Source organism: Salvelinus sp. IW2-2015, linkage group LG2, assembly GCF_002910315.2.
Source record: "Salvelinus sp. IW2-2015 linkage group LG2, ASM291031v2, whole genome shotgun sequence".
NCBI lineage: Eukaryota > Metazoa > Chordata > Actinopteri > Salmoniformes > Salmonidae > Salvelinus > Salvelinus sp. IW2-2015.
Genome location: NC_036839.1, coordinates 38,849,333 through 38,873,759, shown reverse-complemented (window position 1 = coordinate 38,873,759; position 24,427 = coordinate 38,849,333). Strand labels below are relative to the sequence as shown.

Here is a 24,427-nt window from a genome sequence, read left to right as displayed (position 1 = left end):
TGTGTTAACTAGTGATGACCCTAAACCCCACCTATTTCTACAATTTATCCTAAAATGTCCCACACAATCATCCTATTTCCCAAGTAAAAATAGCCTTTGCATGACCAAAACATAGCCCATAATATATTTACACCATTAAAATGCTCAGAATTGAAGAAATTGTACATTCATCTCTAACTATCAGGAAGCCTGAAAGAGCGGGCTGAGAGGGCGGAGCTTATATTCATGAGCTCGCCTTGACTGACAGCTCTTTGAAAACRCCCTTGTGGCCTGGTAACAAGGTAAACAATCCTTACCTAAATTGTAATGTAGAACCCATTTTCTCTGCAAAATGCTCTCATGGCCTTGACGTGTGTCACGTTTACATATCATTCTAGATGTACAGTTGCACTGTGTTTATGCATATATTAGTCCAATRACAAAGCTGCATGTTTCCAAAATAGAATACAGCATTCCTTTTCTCCATATGAAGTTTAGTCAGACTATTGCTTTGTAACTAATTACAGAATACACTTCACAAGAATGAGTAAAGCCCGAGACACCTTAGAAGCGTAGACATGTGTATGAAAACATATGAGTGTACTGGACAATTTATTGGTGCCTCTTCATTAGCATTATAAATAACAATATGTTCAGAATTGTATGTATTGATCATTTACAAATTAGGCCAGCACAACCGAAATATTGATCAACATAAAWTAAGGTGAGATAATGGTGAGACATCATTTGACATTTAAAAGATATTAGAGCCATATGCCTTATATAGCCACCCAACAGTGTGCAGGACCCCTTGACTCATACAATTTGTAACACTGCTCTCCTGTCCGAATGCTTGAAGAAACAATACAAAGTAACAAAGTGTGATGTCATATCACGTAAATTACTTTGACTTTAGAAAACTCAACCACCTACAGAGATTGATGGGACCTGCATACCCTGCTTCAGTCAAGCAGGCTTCAGTCATCCCCAAGACTGAAGTGGGAGACAAATCCAGCTATGGCCGCCTCCTCGTCAGGCCTCTCACATGGGGCCGACAGGGGTCCTGGGATGGACAGCTAGCACAGCTTCCACATATGCGGTGCTGGATCAAGGGTGACCTTGTTAAAGAGGAGATCCAGGAGCCTGTCTCAGTAGCCTGTAATATTTTTTTTAAACAAGGGAAATGTTTGTTAAATGGATAGTGAATTTTATTTATTWACTGTTCCGAGTTATGACACCATCAATTCATTGATGTAGTGTTCTACAATGTGTTTTTGAAGTACCTGATCTTGTACTGTAGGCATCAGTAACGATTACTGACTGCGTCGCCCCTGTGTCTCGTAAGATTTGTATAGGCTTTTGATCAGCTTGTTCTCCAGTTAAGGAAACACAACGGCAGAGATAAACGAAGCATAGACAGGATCCGGTTTCTCAAATGCTGAATCAATAACTCGGGCCAACGGACGAGMCAAAGACTTGACTAAACTTTTCATTTTTGGGGACGGTGACTGGGACCGTTTCGGTTTATTATTCAAAACCGGGCAGTCTGCAATCACGTGACCCTTTTGGTGACAGTAAAGACATTCACAGATTTCATGAAAAGGCTTAGGGTTGTCAGAGGAAAAGCGACCTGAACGAGGCACTGATGACCTAATCGTTCAGCCTTAAACGAGGCGCACCAAAGACAGTCTTGTGTGTCAAAGCGTATTCATCTGCCAACACTGCTGCCTGGACCAATGTCGCCACTTTCTGAACATTTAAATGAACTACAATTCTATCAGGCAGGTTGCTGTTAAAATCCTCCAACAGCATCAACTCCCGAATATCAGCAAAGGTGTTAGCTTTGCTGGCTGAACACCAGCGATTAAACAGACTCCTTGTCCCTAGCAAACTCAACAAACGTACGGTGAGAGTGTTTTTTGTGGTTCCTGAAGCGCTGTCTATAAGCTTCAGGCACCAACTCATAAGCCCGCAACACGGTAGTTTTAACTGTATCATAGTGTAAACTGTCTTCCAGCGAGAGAGCAGCTACTACTTCCTGGGCTTTACCAGACAATTTACATTGTAACAGGAGCGGCCAAACGCTCAAACGCAGGGAAATATGAATCAACTTCCGACTCTCGAAATGGAGGGACTAAAGCTATATTTCTACTCACATCGAAGTGGGCTTGATAAGCAGCTTGTGGAGTTGCACTGGAACCAGCATCTAGCTCCAGTTGTCGGATCCTCACCTCCTTGTCGGCTTCTATTTTCCTAATTTCAAGATCAAACTGCATCTGTCTCTCTTTATCTTTTTGCTGCATTTCTAAATGGGCCAGCCTCACCTTCAGCCTAGCGGTCCCGTCTGAACGACCCGAAGCAGAAGATAAAGGGTCAAATCGGGGCAATGTAAAGGGGGTACGAGCAACCCCTTCCTCCGCCCTGTCCTCCGACTTGGCATCGGAAGGTCTACCCATCTCCTCTCCTGAAGCCTCCCGCTCCTCATCTTGCAATGAGAGAATTCGTTCTCTCACTAAACCCTCCCTGATTAGCACCAAAATCTCAGCCTTTCTCAGGGATAACGATTCCATAATGGTCAGCTACAGCGAAAAGGTCTACTTTCCGCAACCGCACCAAACTATCAACAGAGGCCACTTCAATGAACTTGGATAGCTGAGGTAGCCATCTTGTACACTGCAGACTACTGAACACAATAACTAAACAAGTCATCCAAACTCACAACCTACCATCACACCTCAATCACTAACCACAGAGAGCTCAGTGCAGCAGGGTCCGGTGGGTTTAATGGAATCCCGGATGAGCCCCCATTATGTTACGCACACCTCTAGGAACACTCAACTCCCTACTACAACTCAACTCCCCGTGGTGTGAAAGAGGTACGGGACGGCAGGTGCGAGTAAGGATGACAAAAGCCAGAGAATTTACCGTTTACTAGGAATTTATTCCTTCACGCGGTAATATGGGGAAAAGGGGCTGGACGGAACCAAAGAAAGTAAATGTCAAAGCCTCCTCTCCTATCTTACCTGCCTACCCACTACCTAACTAGCACCACCTGGTGCACTAACCAAAATACAGGGGGTGGCCCACCCAGGTCTTACCTAGTGTGCCTAGACAGTGAATACTATGGGTTATGTATGCCCGTAGGCCTCTTGCCTTAGCACTCCCTAGGTGCCTTCCCCACTGGGAGCAAATGAAACAGAATATTATAAACAATTTCACAAACAAACTGAGAAACACAGGACATCAAATAAGCTCAATCTGACTGAGCAACAAACTCACACAGAACATACCAAAGCTGCTCCCGTCAACTACTAACACAGGCAGTTTTGATATGTACTGTCTCACTCTCAACAACCAACAAATGATATAGCCATCAGCCTCCTCCTTTTGCTCAGCAATCATCTCCCTCTGAGAACAACCAACACAGTATATAGCCATCAGCCTCCTCTCCCTTCTGAGCAACAGAACTCTGCCTTATATCTTCAGAAGGAGTTGGTAATTGGAGACAGCTGCATCCTGACGAGGGGGCAGGGTCAGCTCTCCCATCATCAATGGGGCTGACCAATCAGCTGCTTGGGGAGAATTTCAGGAAGCTATTTCCTGAAATACATACATGCAAATACACAAACCACAACACAGAAACTGGGGAATGTAACACTGTGTCACTGTTACAATTCTGTCACCCCCAAGATTCATGGTTCCTTTGATTGTCTAGAAATAGACAAGACTCTTTATTTATTTTTAAATTAAAAGTTAATGTAAATAAAAAGATTATGAATGCAAGTATACCTTGTTTAGCGTTTCAGATTGTTGCTCTGAGTGTTACCAGTCACCTCAAACATGTGACCATGGAAGTAACCAGTATGACCTATGGTAGTAGGCCTATGACTATCTTATTGCCTGTTGGACAGTGAGGGGTTACTGTTATTTGAAAGCTGCCGTGCAGAGGTTTTTTCCTGTTTTTTTTATTTTTTATTCAGGGGAGTCCAATTGAGACCAGGGTCTCATTCACAATAGTTCTCTGAGAACAAACAACTCACAAAATGATATTTCAATAAATCAATGCAACAGCAAAAAATAAAACTACAGTACACAACCAGCCAACACACTAATAAACGTCCGCAACCAGCCAACACACTAATAAACCTCCGCAACCAGCCAACACACTAAATAAACCTCCGCAACCAGCCAACACACTAATAAACTCCGCAACCAGCCAACACACTAAAAAACGTCCGCAACCAGCCAACACACTAATAAACGTCCGCAACCAGCCAACACACTAATAAACGTCCGCAACCAGCCAACACACTAATAAACCTCCGCAACCAGCCAACACACTAATAAACGTCCGCAACCAGCCAACACACTAAAAAACTCCGCAACCAGCCAACCACTAATAACCTCCGCAACCAGCCAACACACTAATAAACCTCCGCAACCAGCCAACCCACTAATAAACCTCCGCAACCAGCCAACCACTAATAACCTCCGCAACCAGCCACACACTAATAAACGTCCGCAACCAGCCAACCACTAATAAACTCCGCAACAGCCAACGCACTAATAAACCTCCGCAACCAGCCAACACACTAATAAACCTCCGCAACCAGCCAACACACTAAAAACGTCCGCAACCAGCCAACACACTAATAAACGTCCGCAACCAGCCAACGACACTAATAAACTCCGCAACCAGCCAACACACTAATAAACCTCCGCAACCAGCCAACACACTAATAAACGTCCGCAACCAGCCAACACACTAATAAACCTCCGCAACCAGCCAACGCACTAATAAAACCTCCGCAACCAGCCAACCACTAATAAACCTCCGCAACCAGCCAACGCACTAATAAACCTCCGCAACCAGCCAACGCACTAATAAACCTCCGCAACCAGCCAACACACTAATAAACGTCCGCAACCAGCCAACGCACTAATAAACCTCCGCAACCAGCCAACGCACTAATAAATCTCCGCAACCAGCCAACGCACTAATAACCTCCGCAACCAGCCAACGCACTAATAAACCTCCGCCAACCAGCCAACACACTAATAAACCTCCGCAACCAGCCAACGCACTAATAAACCTCCGCAACCAGCCAACGCACTAATAAACCTCCGCAACCAGCCAACACACTAATAAACCCGCAACCAGCCAACACACTAATAAACCTCCGCAACCAGCCAACACACTAATAAACCCTCGCAACCAGCCAACACTATAAAACTCCGCAACCAGCCAACACACTAATAAACTCCGCAACCAGCCAACACACTAATAAACCTCCGCAACCAGCCAACGCACTAATAAACCTCCGCAACCAGCCAACACACGAATAAACCTCCGCAACCAGCCAACGCACTAATAAACCTCCGCAACCAGCCAACACACTAATAAACCCTCCGCAACCAGCCAACGCACTAATAAACCTCCGCAACCAGCCAACGCACTAATAAACCTCCGCAACCAGCCAACACACTAATAAACCTCCGCAACCAGCCAACACACTAAAAACTCCGCAACCACAACACTAATAACACTCCGCAACCAGCCAACACACTAATAAACCTCCGCAACCAGCCAACACACAATAAACCTCCGCAACCAGCCAACACACTAATAAACCTCCACAACACTTGCAAACCTCAGTGAGTTCATTCCCATCCTCAGCCTCATCCTCATTCCTCATCGTGTTCTAAACTGCCCTTTTGGCACCAGGGATTCAAGACTTAATGTTTGTAAACTATTCCAAACTTGGGGGGGGGGTTAAAACTAAAGACTGATTTACCTGCGTTGGTAGAGACACGAGGGACGTCAAGAGTTAACCAACACCAACCCTGTGAGTAGGTTAGGTGCCCCATATTTTTTATAGAAGTGAGATGTTGGAAGCTTGTGCAAAAGAGCTTTGTAAAATAATAAGAGAGAAGTGAAGGGATCTATGGAAATTAAGGAGGTGCGGCTGATCTGATAAATGATGCAGTGATAAGTATTAAACCTGTGATAAAGCAAAGCTCACTATGGTACACTGCATCCAAGGGTTTTACAGTAGTGGCTGCTGCATTCTGATAAATGTTGTCACCATATAATCAAGAGCTGGCAGGAAGGTTTCCTGTACAACCTGCTTCCTGCTCTAAGGAGAGGCATGATATTTTTCTATAAAAAGACACCTACTTTAAATCTCAGCTTCTTAAATAGCTCAGTGTTTTTTTTTTTTTAAATGTCTAATTTTTGAAAAGCCAAGATAGATATTTATAGACTGGAACCTGCTTGATGAAAGAACCATCCAATGCAAAAATGTGTAAACCATCAAATATTTCTAGGAGAATTACACTGAACACAAATATAAATGCAACATGTAGTGTTGATCCCATGTTTCATGAGCTGAAATAAAAGATTCCAGAAATTTTCCAAAAAGCTTATTTCTCTCAAATGTGTTTACATCCCTGTTAGTGAGCATTTCTCTTTTATTAAGATAATCCATCACCCTGAGAGGTGTGGCATATCAAGAAGCTGATTAAACAGCATGACGATTACACAGGTGCACCTTATGCTGGGTACAATAAAAGGCCACTCTAGAATGGTCACACACACAATGCTACAGATGTCTCAAGATGAGGGAGCATGCAATTGGCAGAGTTGTTGCCGGAGAATTTAATGTGCATTTCTCTACCGTTAGCCGCATCACAACCACAGACCACATCTAACCACGCCAGCCCTGGACCTCCACATCCGGCTTCTTCACCTGCAGGATCGTCTGAGACCAGCTACCCGGAAAGCTGATGAAACTGTGGGTTTGCAATACCAAAGAATTTCTGCACAAACTGTCAGAAACCGTCTATGGGAAGCTCATCTGCATGCTTGTGGTCGTAGCCAGGGTCTTGACCGGAGACTGCACACACAAGACGTAACATAGTAAACGTCAATCCGGGACACTCAAATTAGTATGATGCGTTACCATAACACAAGTTACGTAGGGTGGTTGGTTGGGCGTGTAACACGAACATCTAGCAACCAAAAGTTTGCTGGTTTGAATCTCATCACGGACAACTGTAGCATTTTAGCAACTACTTAATACTTTTTAGCTACTTTGCATGTTAGCTAACCAAATCCAAATGTATTTGTCACATGCGTCGAATACAAMAGTTGTTGACTTTACAGTGAAATGCTTACTTACGAGCCCTTTCCCAACAATGCAGAGTTCAAAAGTAWGAAAATTTGGATAAAAAATTCAAATGAAATAGTAACATCATGAAATAACGAGGCTACAGTATATAATAGGAGTGCCCCACTGAGTCAATGTGCAGGGGTACCAGGTCATTTACGTAATACAGTGCATTCGGGGAAGCATTCAGACCCCTTGCCTTTTTCCACATTTGGTTACGTTACAGCCTTATAAAATGTTTGACTTTTTTCCCTCCTCATCAAACACACAATACCCCATAATGACAATGAAAAAACAGGTTAGAAAGTTTTGCAAATGTATTAAAAATTAAAAATATTTACATAAAAGTATTCAGACCCTTTGCTATGAGACTTGAAATTGAGCTCAGGTGCATCCTGTTTCTATTGATGATCCTTGGAGTCCACCTGTAGCAAATTCAATTGATTGGACATGATTTGGAAAGGCACACACTTGTCTATATAAGGTCCCACAGTTGACAGTGCATGTCAGAGCAAAAACCAAGCCATGAGGTTGAAGGAATTTTACGTAGAGCTCAGAGACAGATCTGGGGAAGGGCACCAAAAGATGTCTGCAGCATTGAAGGTCCCCAAGAACACAATGGCCTCCATTCTTAAATGGAAGAAGTTTGGAATCACCAAGACTCTTCCTAGAGAACCTGATGTTCTTGGTCACTCTGACAGAGCTCCAGAGTTCCTATGTGAAGTTGTCCTTCTGGAAGGTTCTCCCATCTCTGCAGCACTCCATCAATCAGGCCTTTATGGTAGAGTGGACAGATGGAAGCCACTCCTCAGTAAAAGGCACATGACAGCCCGCTTGGAGTTTGCCAAAAGGCATCTAAAGGACTCTCAACCTGGCACCATCCCTACGTTGAAGCATGGTGGTGGCGGCAGCATCATGCTGTAGGGATGTTTTTCATCCGCAGGGAATGGGAGACTAGTCAGGATCAAGGGAAAGATGAACGGAGCAAAGTACAGAGAGATCCTTGATGAAAACCTGCTCCAGAGCACTCAGGACCTCAGACTGGGGAGAAGGTTCCCCTTCCAACAGGACAACAGCCCTAAGCACACAGCCAAGACAACGCACAAGTGGCTTTGGGACAAGTCACTCAATGTCCTTGAGTGGCCCAGCCAGAGCCCGGACTTGAACCCGATCAAACATCTCTGGAGAGACCTGAAAATAGCTGTGCAGCTATGCTCCCCATCCAACCTGACAGAGCTTGAGAGGATCTGCTGAGAAGAAATGTGAGAAACTCCCCAAATACAGGTGCCAAGCTTGTAACGTCATACCCAAGAAGACTCGAGGCTGTAATTGCTGCCAAAGGTGCTTCAACAAAGTAAAGGGTCTGAATACTTATGTAAATGTTTTTGTTTTATACATAAACATTTCTAAAAACCTGTTTTTGCTCTGTCATTATGGGTTATTGTGTGTAGATTGAGGGGGGGAAATCAATTAAATCCATTTTAGAATAAGGTTACAACGTAACAAAATGTGGAAAAAGTCAAGGGATCTGAATACTTTCCGAATGCACTGTATGTACATCAGGATAGATAATAAACAGAGTAGCAGCAGCGTATGTGAAGAGTGTGAAAGTGTGTCTGTGTGTGAGGCGTCAATGTGTATGTGTATATTTTGTGTGTGTGAGCGTATGTAGCGTATGTAGTGTGTGTGTGTGTGTGTGTGTGTGTGTGTGTGTGTGTGTGTGTACAGTCAGTGAGTGTGCATAGAACCAGTGCAAGAAAGTCCGTGCAAAAAAATAGGGGATCAATACAAATAGTCCAGGTAGCCATTTGATGAACTATTCAGCAGTATAATGGATTGGGGGTAGAAGCTGTTCAGAAGCTTTTTGGTCCCAGACTTCGTGTTCCAGTACCACTTGCCATGCGGTAGCAGAGAGAACATGGGTGGCTGTAGTCTGACAATTGTTAGGGCCTTCCTCTGACACTGTCTAGTATAGAGGTCCTGGATGGCAGGGAGCTAAGGGGAAAGAGGCGTTGTGCCCTCTTCACGACTGTGTTGGTTTGTTTGGGCCATGATAAGTCCTTAGTGACGTGGACACTAAGCTCTCGACCCACTCCACAACAGCCCCATCGATTTGAATGGGGGCGAGCTTTGCCCTCTCTTTCCGGTAGTCCACGATCAGCTCTTTTGTCTTAATGACATYGAGGGAGAGATTGTTGTCCTGGCATCACACTGCCAGGTATCTGACCTCCTCCATATTGGCTGTCTCATACATTGTCGATGATCAGGCCTACCACCCTTCGTGTCGTCTGCAAACTTGATGGTGTTGGAGTCATGCTTGGCCACGCAGTCGTGGGTGAACAGGGAGTACAGGAGGGGACTAAGTACACACCCRAGGGGCCCTTGTGTTGAGGGTCAGTGTGGGAGATGTGTGGTTGCTAACCCTCACTATCTGGGAGCGGCCCGTCAGGAAGTCCAGGATCAAGTTGCAGAGGGAGGTTTTCGGGCCCCAGGTCCTTAGCTTAGTGATGAGTTTTGAGGGCACTATGGTGTTGAACGCTGAGCTTTAGTCAATGAACAGCATTCTCACGTAGGTGTGTTCCTTTTATCCAGGTAGGAATGGGCAGTGTGGAGTGCAATAGAGATTGCGTCATCCGTTGGAGCGGTATGTGAATTGGAGTGGGTCTAGGGGTTTCTGGGATGATGGTGTTGATGTGAGCCATGACCAGTCTTTCAAAGCATTTCATGGTACTAATGAGTGCTACGGGGAGATAGTCATTCAGATAGGTTACCTTGGTGTTCTTGGGCACAGGGACTATGGTGGTCTGCTTGAAACATGTAAGTATTACAGACTGGGTCAGGGGGAGGTTGAAAATGCCAGTAAGAGACACTTGCCAACTGGTCAGTGCATGCTCCGAGTACACGTCCTGGTAATCTTTGTGAATGTTAACCTCTTTAAAAGGTCTTGCATCGGCTACGGAAAGCATGATCACACAGTCGCCCGGAACAGCTGGTACTCTCATGCATGGTTCAGTGTTTCTTGCCTCAGCGAGTATAAAAGCCATTTAGCTCGTCTGGTAGGCTAGCGTCGATGTGTGCAAGAGGGTCCCTGGTTCGAACCCAGGCGAGGAGAGGGACGGAATCAAAACTGTTACATACACATGCCGCGTTCAACCAGTTAGCAAGTCAGAAATGCCTAAATTTCCTATGCGGATAAAAAGTTTGGATGGGAAAATGAATAATTTTGTCAACGAAAAGTGATAAATAGTCATCAAACACCTATTTTCCAGTGGCAATTGATGAGAGGATAACTGAATAAATTTACTATCTCCAAGGCTAAAATCTGACTAGTACATAGACTGTCTGGACAAGAGTTTTTGGAGAGATTGAGACCTTTTCAGTGTAATTTGTTTGGTCAAATCAAAAGCATAGAGGACATTAGCAGAATTGTAAGGCCAATGTTGCAATGCTGTTATTGATGGAAAATAAATACATATCGTGCCCCGGTCATTCACTAGTCACCGCTCTGCCCGGCAACCGTTCCCCAATCTGGCGGCAACAAATGATTGATGCAAATAAGGCACACGCCATGGCTACTCTCCCAATGGTACAAGCTGCCGGTAGAAAAAGGGGCAACATTTGGAGCCACTTTACTAATCGTGTCGATTCAAACAAGACCGAATGCAACGTTTACACGGGAGAAGACAGCGTTTGCACCCACAAGTTGACGGGGGAAAATACTACCAACCTCAAGAGACATCTGAAAGCGCATCATCCCAGTATATACAGTCAGGTAATGACAGGTTAAACACTAGATCGTTTGTTTGCTGCAACCTATCAAATCCACTTCTTATAACAGAACTTTGATTACAGTATAACTACAGTAAGTCAAGGGGTGTGATTTTGAACACATCTGCTGCAGAGTAATGTGTTCTTCTGCCAATTTGGCTGTTGGGATGAGACTCAAATACTCAATCATGGACACTTACTGACAGTTTAATCGGCTTTGCGTGATGTATTGTTGCCCCTCCTTCTTGCCCTTTGTGCTGTTGTCTGTTCCCAATAATGTTTGTACCGCTACCATGCTGTGTTGTCATGTGTTGTTGTCTTAGGTCTCTCTTTATGTAGTGTTGTCCCTCTTGTCTTGGTGTATTTTGTCCTATTTTTATTTATATATTTATATATATAAATAATACATGTTTTAATCCCAGCCCCGTCCCCTCAGGAGGCCTGTCATTGTAAATAAGAATTTGTTCTTAACTGACTTGCCTAGTTAAATCAAGTAAAAATGTAATAAACATGTGATAGGGGTGCAGGTAGCCTAGTGTTAGTGTTAGGCCAGTAACCGAAAGGTTGGTGGAACAAATCCCCGAACTGACAATGTAAAAATCTGTCGTTCTGCCCTTGAACAAGGCAGTTAACCTACTGTTTCTAGGCCGTCATTGTAAATAAGAATTTGTTCTTAACTGACTTGCCTAGTTAAAGGTTAAATAAAAAATAAAAAATGTAATCTAAACTAGGATGTTATGCTGAAAAACATGTTAGTAGGACAAGCTATGTATGTTTGTGGAAGTGAGTGATTTGTTTACTATAGGTTAACCTAATGTAGCAGGCATAAAAGAAAACACCTGAGCGGAGTTCCCACATCCGGTTTTCAGGGGAAAGGTAAATTAGGTTGGGTTGAATTAGCTGTATCCCTGAAAACATCTGGTTGATGGCAGGGTGACTATAGGTTAATTGGGCAATAAAAAGATTGATGTGACTAAAATGAACTTCATTGGCTGAATCCCTCCTGGTGATCAAGAGGGATCAGCCAGTTGTGAAGAAGAAAATTGACTACTTCAAAATGGAGATAGCCTCAATACTGTCAGACACTATATTGACACAGATACAAAGATGAGTCCTCTCGCTCTATGGGCTTTATCCTAATGCAACTGTGCAGCCAATTAGCATTGTCCACTTTAGATATAATGCCAGCAGCCACTTGTGGATTGACATCTCTAATGCAGTTCCACCTCCAACACAACCACTATGCGGATATCGGCTAAAGCAGATATGATTGAATAGAGCCTTAAGGGCTGGATTAAAATCTTATCACCCAAATATCGTGGAAGATCTGCGTTAAAATTTAACGGTAGTTTCCGATTGAGCCTACCTATGTTGTGTTTACCCGTGAATGCAGTCTCCGTGACAATGGGAACGTTGCTATTAATTGTCAATTTCGCTATAAAGCGGATCTTCGGCGCTACAGGTTGAATAGAGTCCTAGCTCTCAAACTCTAGGCGGCGTTCTGCCTTTTCCCGATTTACGTTTACTATGTTACGTCTAGTCTATGAGACCATTGTCTTGTCTCCCTTGTAATACAGCTTTCGAAACATATAGCCCTTATGGCGAGAAGGAATACTTAAAATAAAATAACACACTTACTGTAGCAGATTTGAATAGATCCATACAGCTATGGGTGCCTCCATCCAACGAAACTGCACTTCCAGAGTAGGCGCACGCTAGATAGCTAATTAGCACAGGTGGTCGCCTCCGTTCTCCGTTATAGTGCTGTAACATGGCGATATGCCCGTGTGGGGACACTAACCCTATAAATGTGTATCAATTTAACTTTTTGTTTTCTAGCTGATAAAGATAATGTCCTTATGCTCCCAAAACTGTACCACAAGCGATGTGTGTTAATGTTCAGACCGAGCATCCGGGCTCTTAAAACTCCTACAAAATACGCCTTTGTCCAATGACTAGTGTAATTTACATTTACATTTAAGTCATTTAGCAGACGCTCTTATCCAGAGCGACTTACAAATTGGTGCATTCACCTTATGATATCCAGTGGAACAACCACTTTACAATAGTGCATCTAACTCTTTTGAGGGGGGGGGGGGTTAGAAGGATTACTTTATCCTAAATGTAATGCAACTGAGAGTCAAGGGCTAATAGAACCCTATATCAACCAAAAAGTGCTCAAATGAACAGTGTAAAGTGTGTGTATTGCATCTTATCGGGTTTTGTATTGTTGTAAATGTCATTCTAGAATGCGTATAGAAGCCTACAGCTAAACTATTCTTTGCTACGGTAGTTTGCAGCCAGTTTACATCACATGCAGCGCGCATTGACACAGTTAAAACTACCCACATGATAACCCTACCCGCACAGCCAGAGAAGACCGAAAAAAATGGAAAGCAAAAAGCATATCACGGAAAACCAGAATTTGACACAAAAGATAAAAAATAGGGAGCTCAGAATCGTGAAAAACAGGGCACGAGTTAAATCAAATGTATGGGATCATTTTGGAGTAATCGTTAACGCTGACAAACAACATGTGGATGGATTCGCAGCATGCAAAAAGTGCAAGCGGGTGTTCGCCTATGATAGCCATAGAACAGGCACTTCCAGCTTGAAAAAACACATTGAGAAATGCACGGTAAGTCTATTGATTGCAGAGTAGCAAATTGTAGTGCAAAACGTGGAGCTTAAAATGCGCAGCAGGAAGGACAATTGTGGTTAGCTCGGGTTGTGGCCGTCGGTTCAATTCCACATGGTTCGGGTTGGGGTAGCAGTCTTTCCTAATGGCGGTTTGCAGTCGGGTCCGATAGATCCGTTTGTGCGGTTATGATTTTTTTTTTTGGGGGGGGGGGGCTCAAATTGGACTGTTTATGTGCGTGTGAGAATGAAAATAAAATGCGTGCTATTGTCAAGCAGAATGCTTGATTTATTATTTTCAAATGTTGCTTTTGTATGTATCGGCTATGTGGAGTGGTGAAGACGTTCACTTTTAATCCCAGCACATGCGCAATGAAATGTCGCAGATCCAGACGGCTACTAAAGACCGTATTTAGCGGTTGAGATAGCTCAAACTATCCTTCCATTACACTAAGAACCAGCAGTTGTGAGATATGGAATGTAGAAGCAGAGACCGTAAAAAATATAGAAGTCACACGTGGAGATATTTCAATGAAATATCTTCCGAAAGTGTGACTTGCAAGCTGTGTGCGGCTGTTCTGAAGCGGACGAGCGGTAGCACAACATCCATGTTGAACCATTTGGAAAGGATCCATCATCTGTCGCTAAGACATATCAAAACACAGCGAGAGCTGATGGCGACCGTTAGAGGTAAGAGTCCTGTAAGTGTTTTATTTATTTCTTAGGTAGGCTACTACAGCAAACTCATAAAAGTGTGATATCTGGACTCTTCACAAAGACAAGTTTCTCTTCTAGCTCCGCTTGTAGGCCTACCGTAATTACTCAGAGGTTGCCATAAACCTTTTTTGTATGGAGGTCAGTGTGTCGAATTTGGTCAACAAAAGTTGCTTGCTACTTGAGGCTTATTTGATCGAAACGAAGTTTAGTAATGGTTAGGTTGTTACGAATGCACTGATAAATGGACGCACGTGGCAATTTGAGAGAAACTATCGGGAGTTGTGCCTTTTTTTCAACGCGAATCTGCCCTCTAATTTGCTAGAATGGTCCCATCTGATCTCCATATTTGAGGATATGTATTTCCATTGTTGTAGCGGTCACTCGACTATCTTGTCGAAATAATATAAATTATTTGGTCACTCTCACCAGAGAGGAAGAGACGAAGCGAGAGGGTTCATTCCCGTCAAAATCTGTCCGCGGGAATACAGCGATAAACCGACTACATTCCCGCCTTTGGGACAACGACTTCCATTGTTAGGGCGGAGACAAAACCATCTCGTCATTATATACAGTATCTGCGCTCACATTCACGCAGCTCTTTTGGTGAAGGTAACCCGTAGGTTACTCTGCTGTTTTTGTTGTTTATTTGTTCTCTTCATTCACAATGTCTACACCAAGTTCACCCAGCTTTGGTTCAGCTGTGTGGCACAGCTTCGACAGAATAGAAGCTGCACTGGCAAAATGTAAACACTGCGACCGGAATATCAGATGTAAAGGAGGTAGCACCAGTGGCATGAAAAGGCATTTAGAGTCTCGGCATCAGGTAAACTGGACCTCCGAAAAGGACTAACGTTACCAGAACAAATTTGAGACCTCCGTCTTTTCTGACGCTGTGCTGGTAACCAGACAAAAGCAATGGAGCTATAGATATTGGAGCGCCCAAGAGACAGTAGGTATAAAAACGAGTTGGCACTAAATAGCTATACATTTGCTGATGTTAAGAGCTATATTTGAGACGATCAATACAGTTCTTGGAGTTATATTATATTAATTAATGACTATATTAATTCATGACTAATCTATCGATTCAATAATCATGCGCACATTTCCGTTACATGGATTTGCGGATATCCGCTTGTATGCCAGCCGGGAATTATTTTATTTTTTATCGATTTGACGTTCTGTTAAAACCGCGCTCTAAATAGTGTTTTTTAACTTGCTAATTTGGCTAGTGCAGCAAAGATCTAAAGGAAAGGTTTTGACTAGATAAAAGCTGTCACAATTTAAAACGGAAGCGATGTGACGTGCTCAAAGTAGCACATCTTAGATGTATTTCACCAGAAAAGGCATTGATATGTGTATATGTCGGCTATACAAAGCAGTACTCCGATACAACAACGGCAGAATGTTAAACCACATCAAATACAAGCACCCAGCCATCGTAACAGAAGCTTTAGGTGGTAAATCAAAAACGACCGTCGGGGTAAAGTAGAGAACTATTATTATTATCATCCACCATGTTAGTTTGTCCATCGAATATTAGTACATGTTATTAGGGTACCCGTAAAACTTAAATGAAACGCTGTCTCAAATAACCGTCTAACTGTCCCTTTTAATAGTCGACATACCCTAGTTTAAGCATTTAAAATAGCCTACTCTAATCATTCCAATCCCGATTTAAAATGCAAATGCAGTTTAGCGGGTTGTTAGGCAGACTTTAGGACCATGTGGACGCCTAAAAACATGAGGCAAGGCTGTTTGTACAGCTAGATGGGTTAGTTGACAACGTCACCAACGATGCGGAGATTCAATGGGCAGAAGTCCTTATTTTGTGTTTCTGGATGGCCAGATTGCTCGCATCAATGAAGCTCCATGTGGGGAATCATAGGTTGCTCGTTTCTGCTAGTTTTATCTCGTTCTTGATACCATGTCTATGCTAATATTGCAAACATTCGCAAGCTAGGTAACCATCGCTCCCGTGTRGCACAGTGGTCTAAGGCACTGCATCTCAATGCTAGAGGGGTCACTACACACCCTGGTTCGATTGGAAGTCCCATAGGGCGGTGCACAATTGGCCCAGCGTCATCTGGGTTAGAGTTTGGCCGGGGTAGGCCGTCATTGTAAATAAGAATTTGTTCTTAACTGACTTTCCTAGTTAAATAAATGAAACGAACAATGTATTTGATACAAGTGCTTATAGTGCAAGTGTATTTGTTTTCAATAAACATTGGAGACAAAATAAAGTTCGCATGTTTTCGACAATTTAAGCCAACCCCGTCGGTTTTGCCCCATAGTTACTAAACAACCAACTATGGCTGGCAGGCTTTATGGAGAGCAGTGTTGACAACTATTTTTCAGTGAGATCTATTGGCGTTTTGATTTGTCGCTATATGTTGTTTTGCCATTGCTGCGATGACGTCACACCACCAGTTTACCTTGCTGCAGTCCCCGCCGAAGTGTTTAGTAGATGACTTTGGCTAAGTAACTGCTGTTTGACGTGACATGAATCTAAATTAGTTTTAATCTCGGTGCTGAGCTAGTTCATAGCATTTAATTATTGTATGACATGTTGTAGAATGTTAAATCCCATATTGACTGAGGTGAATGAAGCTATAGCAAGGAGATAATGTCTGGAGTCCATTTTGTTTGTTTTTGCTGTGCTCCAAATTATATTTGAGAGTTTGAATTATGTAGGAATTCAGTTAATAAGCTTCAATTTTATAAAAATTCCTTGGGAACTTAGGTTTATCTGAAATGTTGCTAGCCATGGGTAGTCTGACTGACACCTAAATCAGTGTCAGCTTCCTTGCTGTGTGGTCACGTGGGTCGTGTCAGCCAGACTAAGCAATGGCGCCACCAAAAAGAAAGCACATCAAATTCCCAGAATTTGATCCAAAAGGAATGAGAATGGAGAGGGGGGGGGGGTAAAAGTAAATTAAAGGCTCAATTAGAAGCCTGTCTCTAATACCCAGCAGTTGTGTTCAGTGGTTGAAGTAAATAAACGCCCGGGGTATTAATTGAAGTTTACGAGTAGTCTATAAAACCACCCAACAAAATCTTCAGGGACCACATGTACAATTTTAAAACAAAAAAGCAGCTCAACCACTTGTTTTGGTATACATCTGGTGGGCGACGATATACTGAACAAAAATATAAACACATCGTGCAACAATTTCAAAGATTTTACTGAGTTACAGTTCATATAAGAAACTTTTTTTAGGCCCTAATCTATGGATTTCACATGACTATGCAGGTGTGGCGTTGTGACAAAACTGCACATGTTTGTGGCCTTTCATTGTCCCCACATGTGTAATGATCAGGCTGTTTAATCAGCTTCTTGATATGCCACATCTGTATGGTGGATGGATTATCTTGTCAAAGTCGAAATGCTCACTAACAGAGATGTAAACCAATTTGTGCACAAAAATTTAGAGAAAAAAGCTTTTTATGGAAAAATAGATACATTTTAATAAAATCAGCTCCTGAAACATGGGACCAACACTTTACATGTTGCGTTTTATATTTGTGTTCAGCGTATTATGCCGTTAATAGTAAATCTTATTGGAACATGACATACCATGATGTTTTCTATTAATGCTTATGTGGTATGAATGATTTTTCAGTCGTTGAAGTACAGCAAAAGAGAAGCTGCAATAAAGGAAGAGAAGACCCTGTCAAAGAAGAGCACACACGAGGATGAGGAAGATGAGCCATGCCCTAAAAGAGGGATGTCAAAGTGGGTACTTTAATTTACTTTTACCCGGTTAGTGTCATTGAGATTAAACATCTATTTTGCAAGAGACCCGGCCAAAATAGCAGCACACAAAACATGTACAACAAAGCGCAAAGCGCTGCAGTTGAATAATGTCAGTTTACTCATTGGTTTTGGTAGAAGGGGTTCCACTAGGAGTCAACACATTGACAGCTCCCCAATTCAGTGTATCATGTTTATTGGATGTTTAAACAATGGTAACACGTTTGTGTAGGCCTACTGTATTAGATTGTCAGAGACCATAATCTAATCTGACAGACTAGTTATATTTAGTTCATATAAATGTGTGATTTTAGTATTTTTTTTAAATGGCCAAGCCTTTGCCAGACTGTTCTCACGGTTTAACTTTGTATTTCTGTGTTCTTAACATCCCCCAGGCAAGAACCCAATACTTCAGAGATAGCCTTGACAGAAGGTTGGTTTCTGTTGTTGTATTAAGTTTCAATCCAAGATGTCCTGTGTAGTCAAATATGTGATCTTTCAGATTGTCTCGTAAGAAGAATATTGTGGTTATGTCTCTCATATACTGATTATTTTATGCTGTAGGTGGGGCTCCAGAGCAGTTTGAGTTTCAGTATGGACTTGAGGGACCAACATTTAAGAATGAGAATGGGGAGGTGAGTTGGGAAAGCATTGCTCAAATGAATAGGTTTTCTTTTACTCTTGTAGTTAGCTGCAGTTAGCCTGGGTACCAGTCCGTTTCTGTTATCATTCAACTTCTTGTCATGCCAAAAATTATGCTTGGCATGACAGAGTGGCATGATGGCACAAACAGATCTGGGACCAGGCTGAGTTACAGCACCTTTGCTCCTCATTTCTTCTACTCAAACCTCTTCCTTTCTGTCTTGGCAGTCCTCCAAGAGCCATCTGTCCATCATCAAAGTAGAACAACTGGACTCCCTCCTCCCAGACCAAACAGGTGTGTGTGGGGAGTTGGGACTATAGTGAATGTGTGCACTGAACTAAACAGTGAAGCAAGTGAAAATAATTTGCGGTAGCATTTGGACTATGATTGATTTACCTAMCTATTTACATATCCAATGTGCACTTATCAGGAGTTGACTCTTCCCCTTTCTGTTCCATCCCCAGACTCCAGCTGTGGTTCAGGGTCACCTGGGGATTCGGGGCCTCCTGGCTCGTCTGGTTCTGGGTCCAATTCTAGTCCGGCTTCACAGTTTTTCAGGAAGTGCCACCAGGCAGGCTGCACACAATTCATCTTCTCGGAGTTCGCCTCCCGTCTCAGCACCATCACTGAGAGGATCGCATCCCAGCAGGCCAGCGAGGAAGGTGAGATTGAACACCTGAGGAATTAAAGGGCACTAAATGGAATGATACGGGCGACTCCTTATAGATAAAACGGCTTGGTACGGTTGTCGGCTAACTAACCCGGATCAGCTAACTTAACCGGAGCATGCACGTTTTCAAAGTGCACTTGTCAACTGTAGTGTTGCCCATTGTAAAACTGCTCCTTGTTGGACGTGTGCTTGTAATACATTTTCATGTTAGTGTCAGTATAGGGGTATGATTCTCGCTTGGTGGTGCGAGAGGTCATGGGTTCAAATCTCGGATAAGCCCCCATTATGTTACGTACGCCTCTTGGAGGAGGGAACGCAACACCCTGCTACACAACTCCCTGTGGAGTGAAAGAGGTATGTGATTGTGGTTGCGGGTAAGGATGACAGAGGCAGAGAATATTACCGTTTACAGGGAATTTATTTCCTTAACACGGTAAATGTGGGGGAAAAGGGGCTGGATCAAAGCAAAGAAAGTTAGAGCCCCCTCTCCTACCTACCTGTTAACGTCACCTGGTGCGCTAACCAAAATACAGGGGGTGGTCCGCCCAGGTCTTACCTAGTGTGCATAGACAGAGTAAAGACTACAGGTGTATATACCTGTATGTATGCCCGACAGGCCTCTTGCCTAAACACTCCCACGGTGCCTTCACCTTCCCCCCTGGGAACAAAAACTGAATAATTACTAACGTAAAGTAACGTTAAAGTAAAGTAACGTAAAACAATTTCAATAATCAAAAACACTAAGTCCTTTTGGCATATGTAACCGATGTGAAATGGCTAGCTAGTTAGCGGTGGTGCGCGCTAATAGCGTATCAATCGGTGACGTCACTTGCTCAGACCTTGAAGTAGTGGTTCCCCTTGCTCTGCAAGGGCCGCGGCTTTTGTGGAGCGATGGGTAACGATGCTTCGTGGGTGTCAGTTGTTGATGTGTGCAGAGGGTCCCTGGTTCGAGCCCAGGTAGGGGCGAGGAAAGGGACGGAAGTTAAACTGTTACACATACCTCAGAAGTAGCGGCTACAAAATACTTTACAACAAATTTACCAGACTAACAACCAACACAGCACATACAAAGAAGCTCCCTCCTAACAAAGGAACACTGGCTTTTCAAGCTGCAGAAGGAGTCGGTAATTGCAGACAGCTGTATCCCCTGACGAGAGGGTGGGGTCAGAGCTCCAATCTGCAACCGGGGCCGACCAATCAGCTGCTTGGAATCCAGGACGCCATCCTGAAACACACACATACAAACCCACAACACAGAAACTGGGGAAAGTAACAATATTAACCTAAATAATTTCCTGTGTTCACAGATTTCAACCTCACCCTGAAAGTGCTGGAAGCCTCTGGGATGCTGCCAGACATCTTTACCAAAAGAGACCAAGGTAAAGTATTTTAACATCCCCAAAATGTTTTGCTTGTCAGCAATCAAGTTTTCAAGATGTGAATCTTTCAAAGGGGTTGATTTCTGTATTTTGAAAGTTACATATCTTGAAAAATTGATTGCTGACAAGTAAAACATTTGGGGACTATGTCAACAATGGACTAATGAAACAAATACCAGAAGATAGTTTTGGGGTGGAATTTTCCTTTAAGACAAAATACACACACTTTGTGGTGCATGGAATAAAGTCCCCATAAGTTAGCTCCTCATAGGAGTTCTGGTTCAGAAGTACAAGTAACCTTGCCTGACACCTGAAGAATGATATCTTCCCGAGCTAATGCCTAGGCTTAAGCTCGATGGGCTAACACAGTCATGTGGCATGCAGGAGTCCCTCCGGGCTCGTACCCTGACCGGTCACACCCACTGGCCAGTAGTCAGACACAGAGCCCAGAGAACTGCTGTCACCCTGATGCCCTGTTTGTTTTATTCCTTTTTCCAGAAATGGAGAAGAGACTGAGGGAGCTACAGAGAGAGACTGTAGCGGTGAGGACAGCCAGGTCTGCCATGAGAGATGCTTGCGTCATGAGCTTTACCTCATCATGACGGAGCACCGCTGAAGATCAAAGCGGTTTTATAAGGCGTTATAACCAGGGCCTGGAGTTTCTGACAACTTGACTGAATCAAATCAAATGTATTTATATAGCCCTTTGTACATCAGCTGATATCTCAAAGTGCTGTACAGAAACCCAGCCTAAAAACCCAAACAGCAAGCAATGCAGGTGTAGAAGCACGGTGGCTAGGAAAAACTCCCTAGAAAGGCCAAAACCTAGGAAGAAACCTAGAGAGGAACCAGGCTATGAGGGGTGGCCAGTCCTCTTCTGGCTGTGCCAGGTGGAGATTATAACAGAACATGGCCAAGATGTTCATAAATGACCAGCATGGTCAAATAATAATAATCACAGTAGTTATTGAGGGTGCAGCAAGTCAGCACCTCAGGAGTAAATGTCAGTTGGCTTTTCATAGCTGATCATTAAGAGTATCTCTACCGCTCCTGCGGTCTCTAGAGAGTTGAAAACAGCCGGTCTAGGACAGGTAGCACATCCGGGGAACAGGTCAGGGTTCCATAGGCGCAGGCAGAACAGTTGAAACTGGAACAGCAGCACGGCCAGGTGGACTGGGGACAGCAAGGAGTAGTCATGCCAGGTCGTCCTGAGGCATGGTCCTAGGGCTCAGGTCCTCCGAGAGAGAGAGAGAATTAGAGAGCATACTTAAATTCACACAGGACACTGGATAAGACAGGAGAAGTACTCCAGATATAACAAACTGACCCTAGCCCCCCGACACAAACTACTGCAGCATAAATACTGGAGGCTGAGACAGGAGGGGTCAGGAGACACTGTGGCCCCATCCGATGATACCCCCGGACAGGGCCAAACAGGAAGGATATAACCCCACCCACTTTGCCAAAGCACAGCCCCCGCACCACTAGAGGGATAACTTCAACCACCAACTTACAATCCTGAGACAAGGCCGAGTATAGCCCACAAAGATCTCCGCCACGGCACAACCCAAGGGGGGCGCCAACCCAGACAGGAAGATCACGTCAGTGTACTCAACCCACTCGAGTGACGCACCCCTCCTAGGGACGGCATGGAAGAGCACCAGTAAGCCAGTGACTCAGCCCCTGTAATAGGGTTAGAGGCAGAGAATCCCAATGGAGAGAGGGGAACCGGCCAGGCAGAGACAGCAAGGGCGGTTCGTTGCTCCAGAGCCTTTCCGTTCACCTTCACACTCCTGGGCCAGACTACACTCAATCCTATGACCCACTGAAGAGATGAGTCTTCGGTAAAGACTTAAAAGTTGAGGACCGAGTCTGCGTCTCTCACATGGGTAGGCAGACCATTCCATAAAAATGGAGATCTATAGGAGAAAGCCCTGCCTCCCGCTGTTTGCTTAGAAATTCTAGGGACAGTTAGGAGGCCTGCGTCTTGTGACCGTAGCGTATGTGTAGGTATGTACGGCAGGACCAACTCGGAAAGATAGGTAGGAGCAAGCCCATGTAACGCTTTGTAGGTTAACAGTAAAACCTTGAAATCAGCCCTTGCCTTAACAGGAAGCCAGTGTAGGGAGGCTAGCACTGGAGTAATATGATCAAATTAGGAAGGTATAGGACCTGGAGTATTCCATGGTCCAATCCCCTCGTCAGGAAAAACAGATCCTCCTTTTAACCGAAATGTAAATATTTCAAACCTTTTGTATTTGACATATTTTCTACCCATGTTCAAACTTGAACTCTGTGACATTTGAATGCAGTTTTTCACCCTGGCCACTAACTTGAGTGGCATGTTATACATTAAATTAGTAATATAATCTTTTGACAGACATTGTTTCTGAGGTTATTGGTGATGTTAGTAGGTGATCCTTAGTCTCCCTCTGTACTGTATGTTATATGCTCACTAACCCTTAACAGACTTAATATATCCTAATATACAGAATGTGCAAATTAGTAGATCAAATGTTTTATTAACGGTTACTATGTCTGTAATATTTGTGTTGTGGAGAAATGACCAGGCAGGAGACGGGAGTACAGTTAGTTTTCGTTTAGTCAAACCTCTCGGTTTGGCACAACCCAAGGGGGGCGCCAACCCAGACAGGAAGATCACGTCAGTGACTCAACCCACTCGAGTGACGCACCCCTCCTAGGGACGGCATGGAAGAGCACCAGTAAGCCAGTGACTCAGCCCCTGTAATAGGGTTAGACTATGTCTATGTCTGTAATATTTGTGTTGTGGAGAAATGACCAGGCAGGAGACGGGAGTACAGTTAGTTTTCGTTTAGTCAAACCTCTCGTGCTCTACAGTTCCCGGGCACACTAGTGCGCATGTGCATTTCCTATTAGGTGTAGTAACGTAACACTGTCGTAATACATCACCGCTTAGTAACAGTATAGTAACTAATATAAACAGATGTAGATCCCAGATACTACAATGTCCACTAGTAATATAAGATAAATTATTTAGAATACACTTTAATATAGTATACTTGTGAGTAAAGTTGAGACCTGTGACCTTCTGGGAATGAATTAAACTTGTTATGTAAATTAGTTGTGATTATTTCAGATGGAAAAATGTCCTGAACTTTACTTTTTTATATAGTGAAAGGTACAACTTACAAAGTTTCTGCACATGCTCTACAGTGGAAAGGGAGGAAACAACTAGGGGGCAAAGAGGATTTCTCAGAATGTATTGTTATACCAGGGTTCTGCAACTTTTCTGAGAAACATATTTAAACATTTTCATTGGACATAAAACACCAGGAAATGAGCTCCAGTTGATTTTAATTTAAGAAATATGTTCCCAACTATTCATAAGCTAAATAGAGACACGTGATGGTAACAAACGTGAGCAAGGTTTGAAATTAACCACAGACCACGTGTATGGTCATGTGGGCCAGCGGTTTGCTAATGTCAATGTTGTGAACAGAGTGCCCCATGGTGGTGGGGTGATGGTACACCATTGCATTTTATCGATGGCAATTTGAATGCACAGAAAGACCATGACGAGATCCTTTTCTTTTAGGGCGTCTTTGACCAACAGATGCATATCTGTATTCCCAGTCATGTGAAATCCATAGATTAGGGCCTAATTTATTTCAATAGACTGATTTCCTCATTAATTTAGTAAAATCTTAGACATTGTTGCGTTTGTATTTT

At 43.5% G+C, this 24,427-nt stretch overlaps 1 protein-coding gene across 9 annotated transcripts; it reads left to right on the top strand.

Annotated features, from left to right (window-relative positions):
• Positions 1-13,112: 13,112 nt before the first annotated feature.
• Positions 13,113-23,815, top strand: LOC111979687 (uncharacterized). Of its 9 annotated transcripts, none has more exons than XM_024010327.2 (8): positions 13,113-13,554; positions 17,894-18,006; positions 18,420-18,457; positions 18,589-18,659; positions 18,895-18,961; positions 19,132-19,329; positions 20,645-20,716; positions 21,215-23,815. In XM_024010327.2, the coding sequence occupies exons 1-8, from the start codon at positions 13,306-13,308 to the stop codon at positions 21,316-21,318; spliced, it is 912 nt and encodes a 303-aa protein (XP_023866095.1). In that variant the 5' UTR covers positions 13,113-13,305; the 3' UTR covers positions 21,319-23,815. The 9 variants fall into 9 exon arrangements, with proteins under 9 accessions (XP_023866095.1, XP_023866103.1, XP_023866131.1 ...); XM_024010335.2 differs by lacking the exon at positions 13,113-13,554 and adding an exon at positions 13,580-14,254; XM_024010363.2 differs by lacking the exon at positions 13,113-13,554 and adding an exon at positions 13,583-14,243.
• Positions 23,816-24,427: the final 612 nt, after the last annotated feature.

What these genes read in the sequence shown, in the direction of transcription:
- LOC111979687 (XM_024010327.2), top strand. Translation starts at nt 13,306, where the DNA reads ATGGAAAGCAAAAAGCATATCACGGAAAACCAGAATTTGACACAAAAG. An exon ending in CCTAAAAGAGGGATGTCAAA is followed by an intron (nt 18,007 to 18,419) that starts GTGGGTACTTTA and finishes AACATCCCCCAG; the next exon opens with GCAAGAACCCAATACTTCAG. An exon ending in TTAAGAATGAGAATGGGGAG is followed by an intron (nt 18,660 to 18,894) that starts GTGAGTTGGGAA and finishes CTGTCTTGGCAG; the next exon opens with TCCTCCAAGAGCCATCTGTC.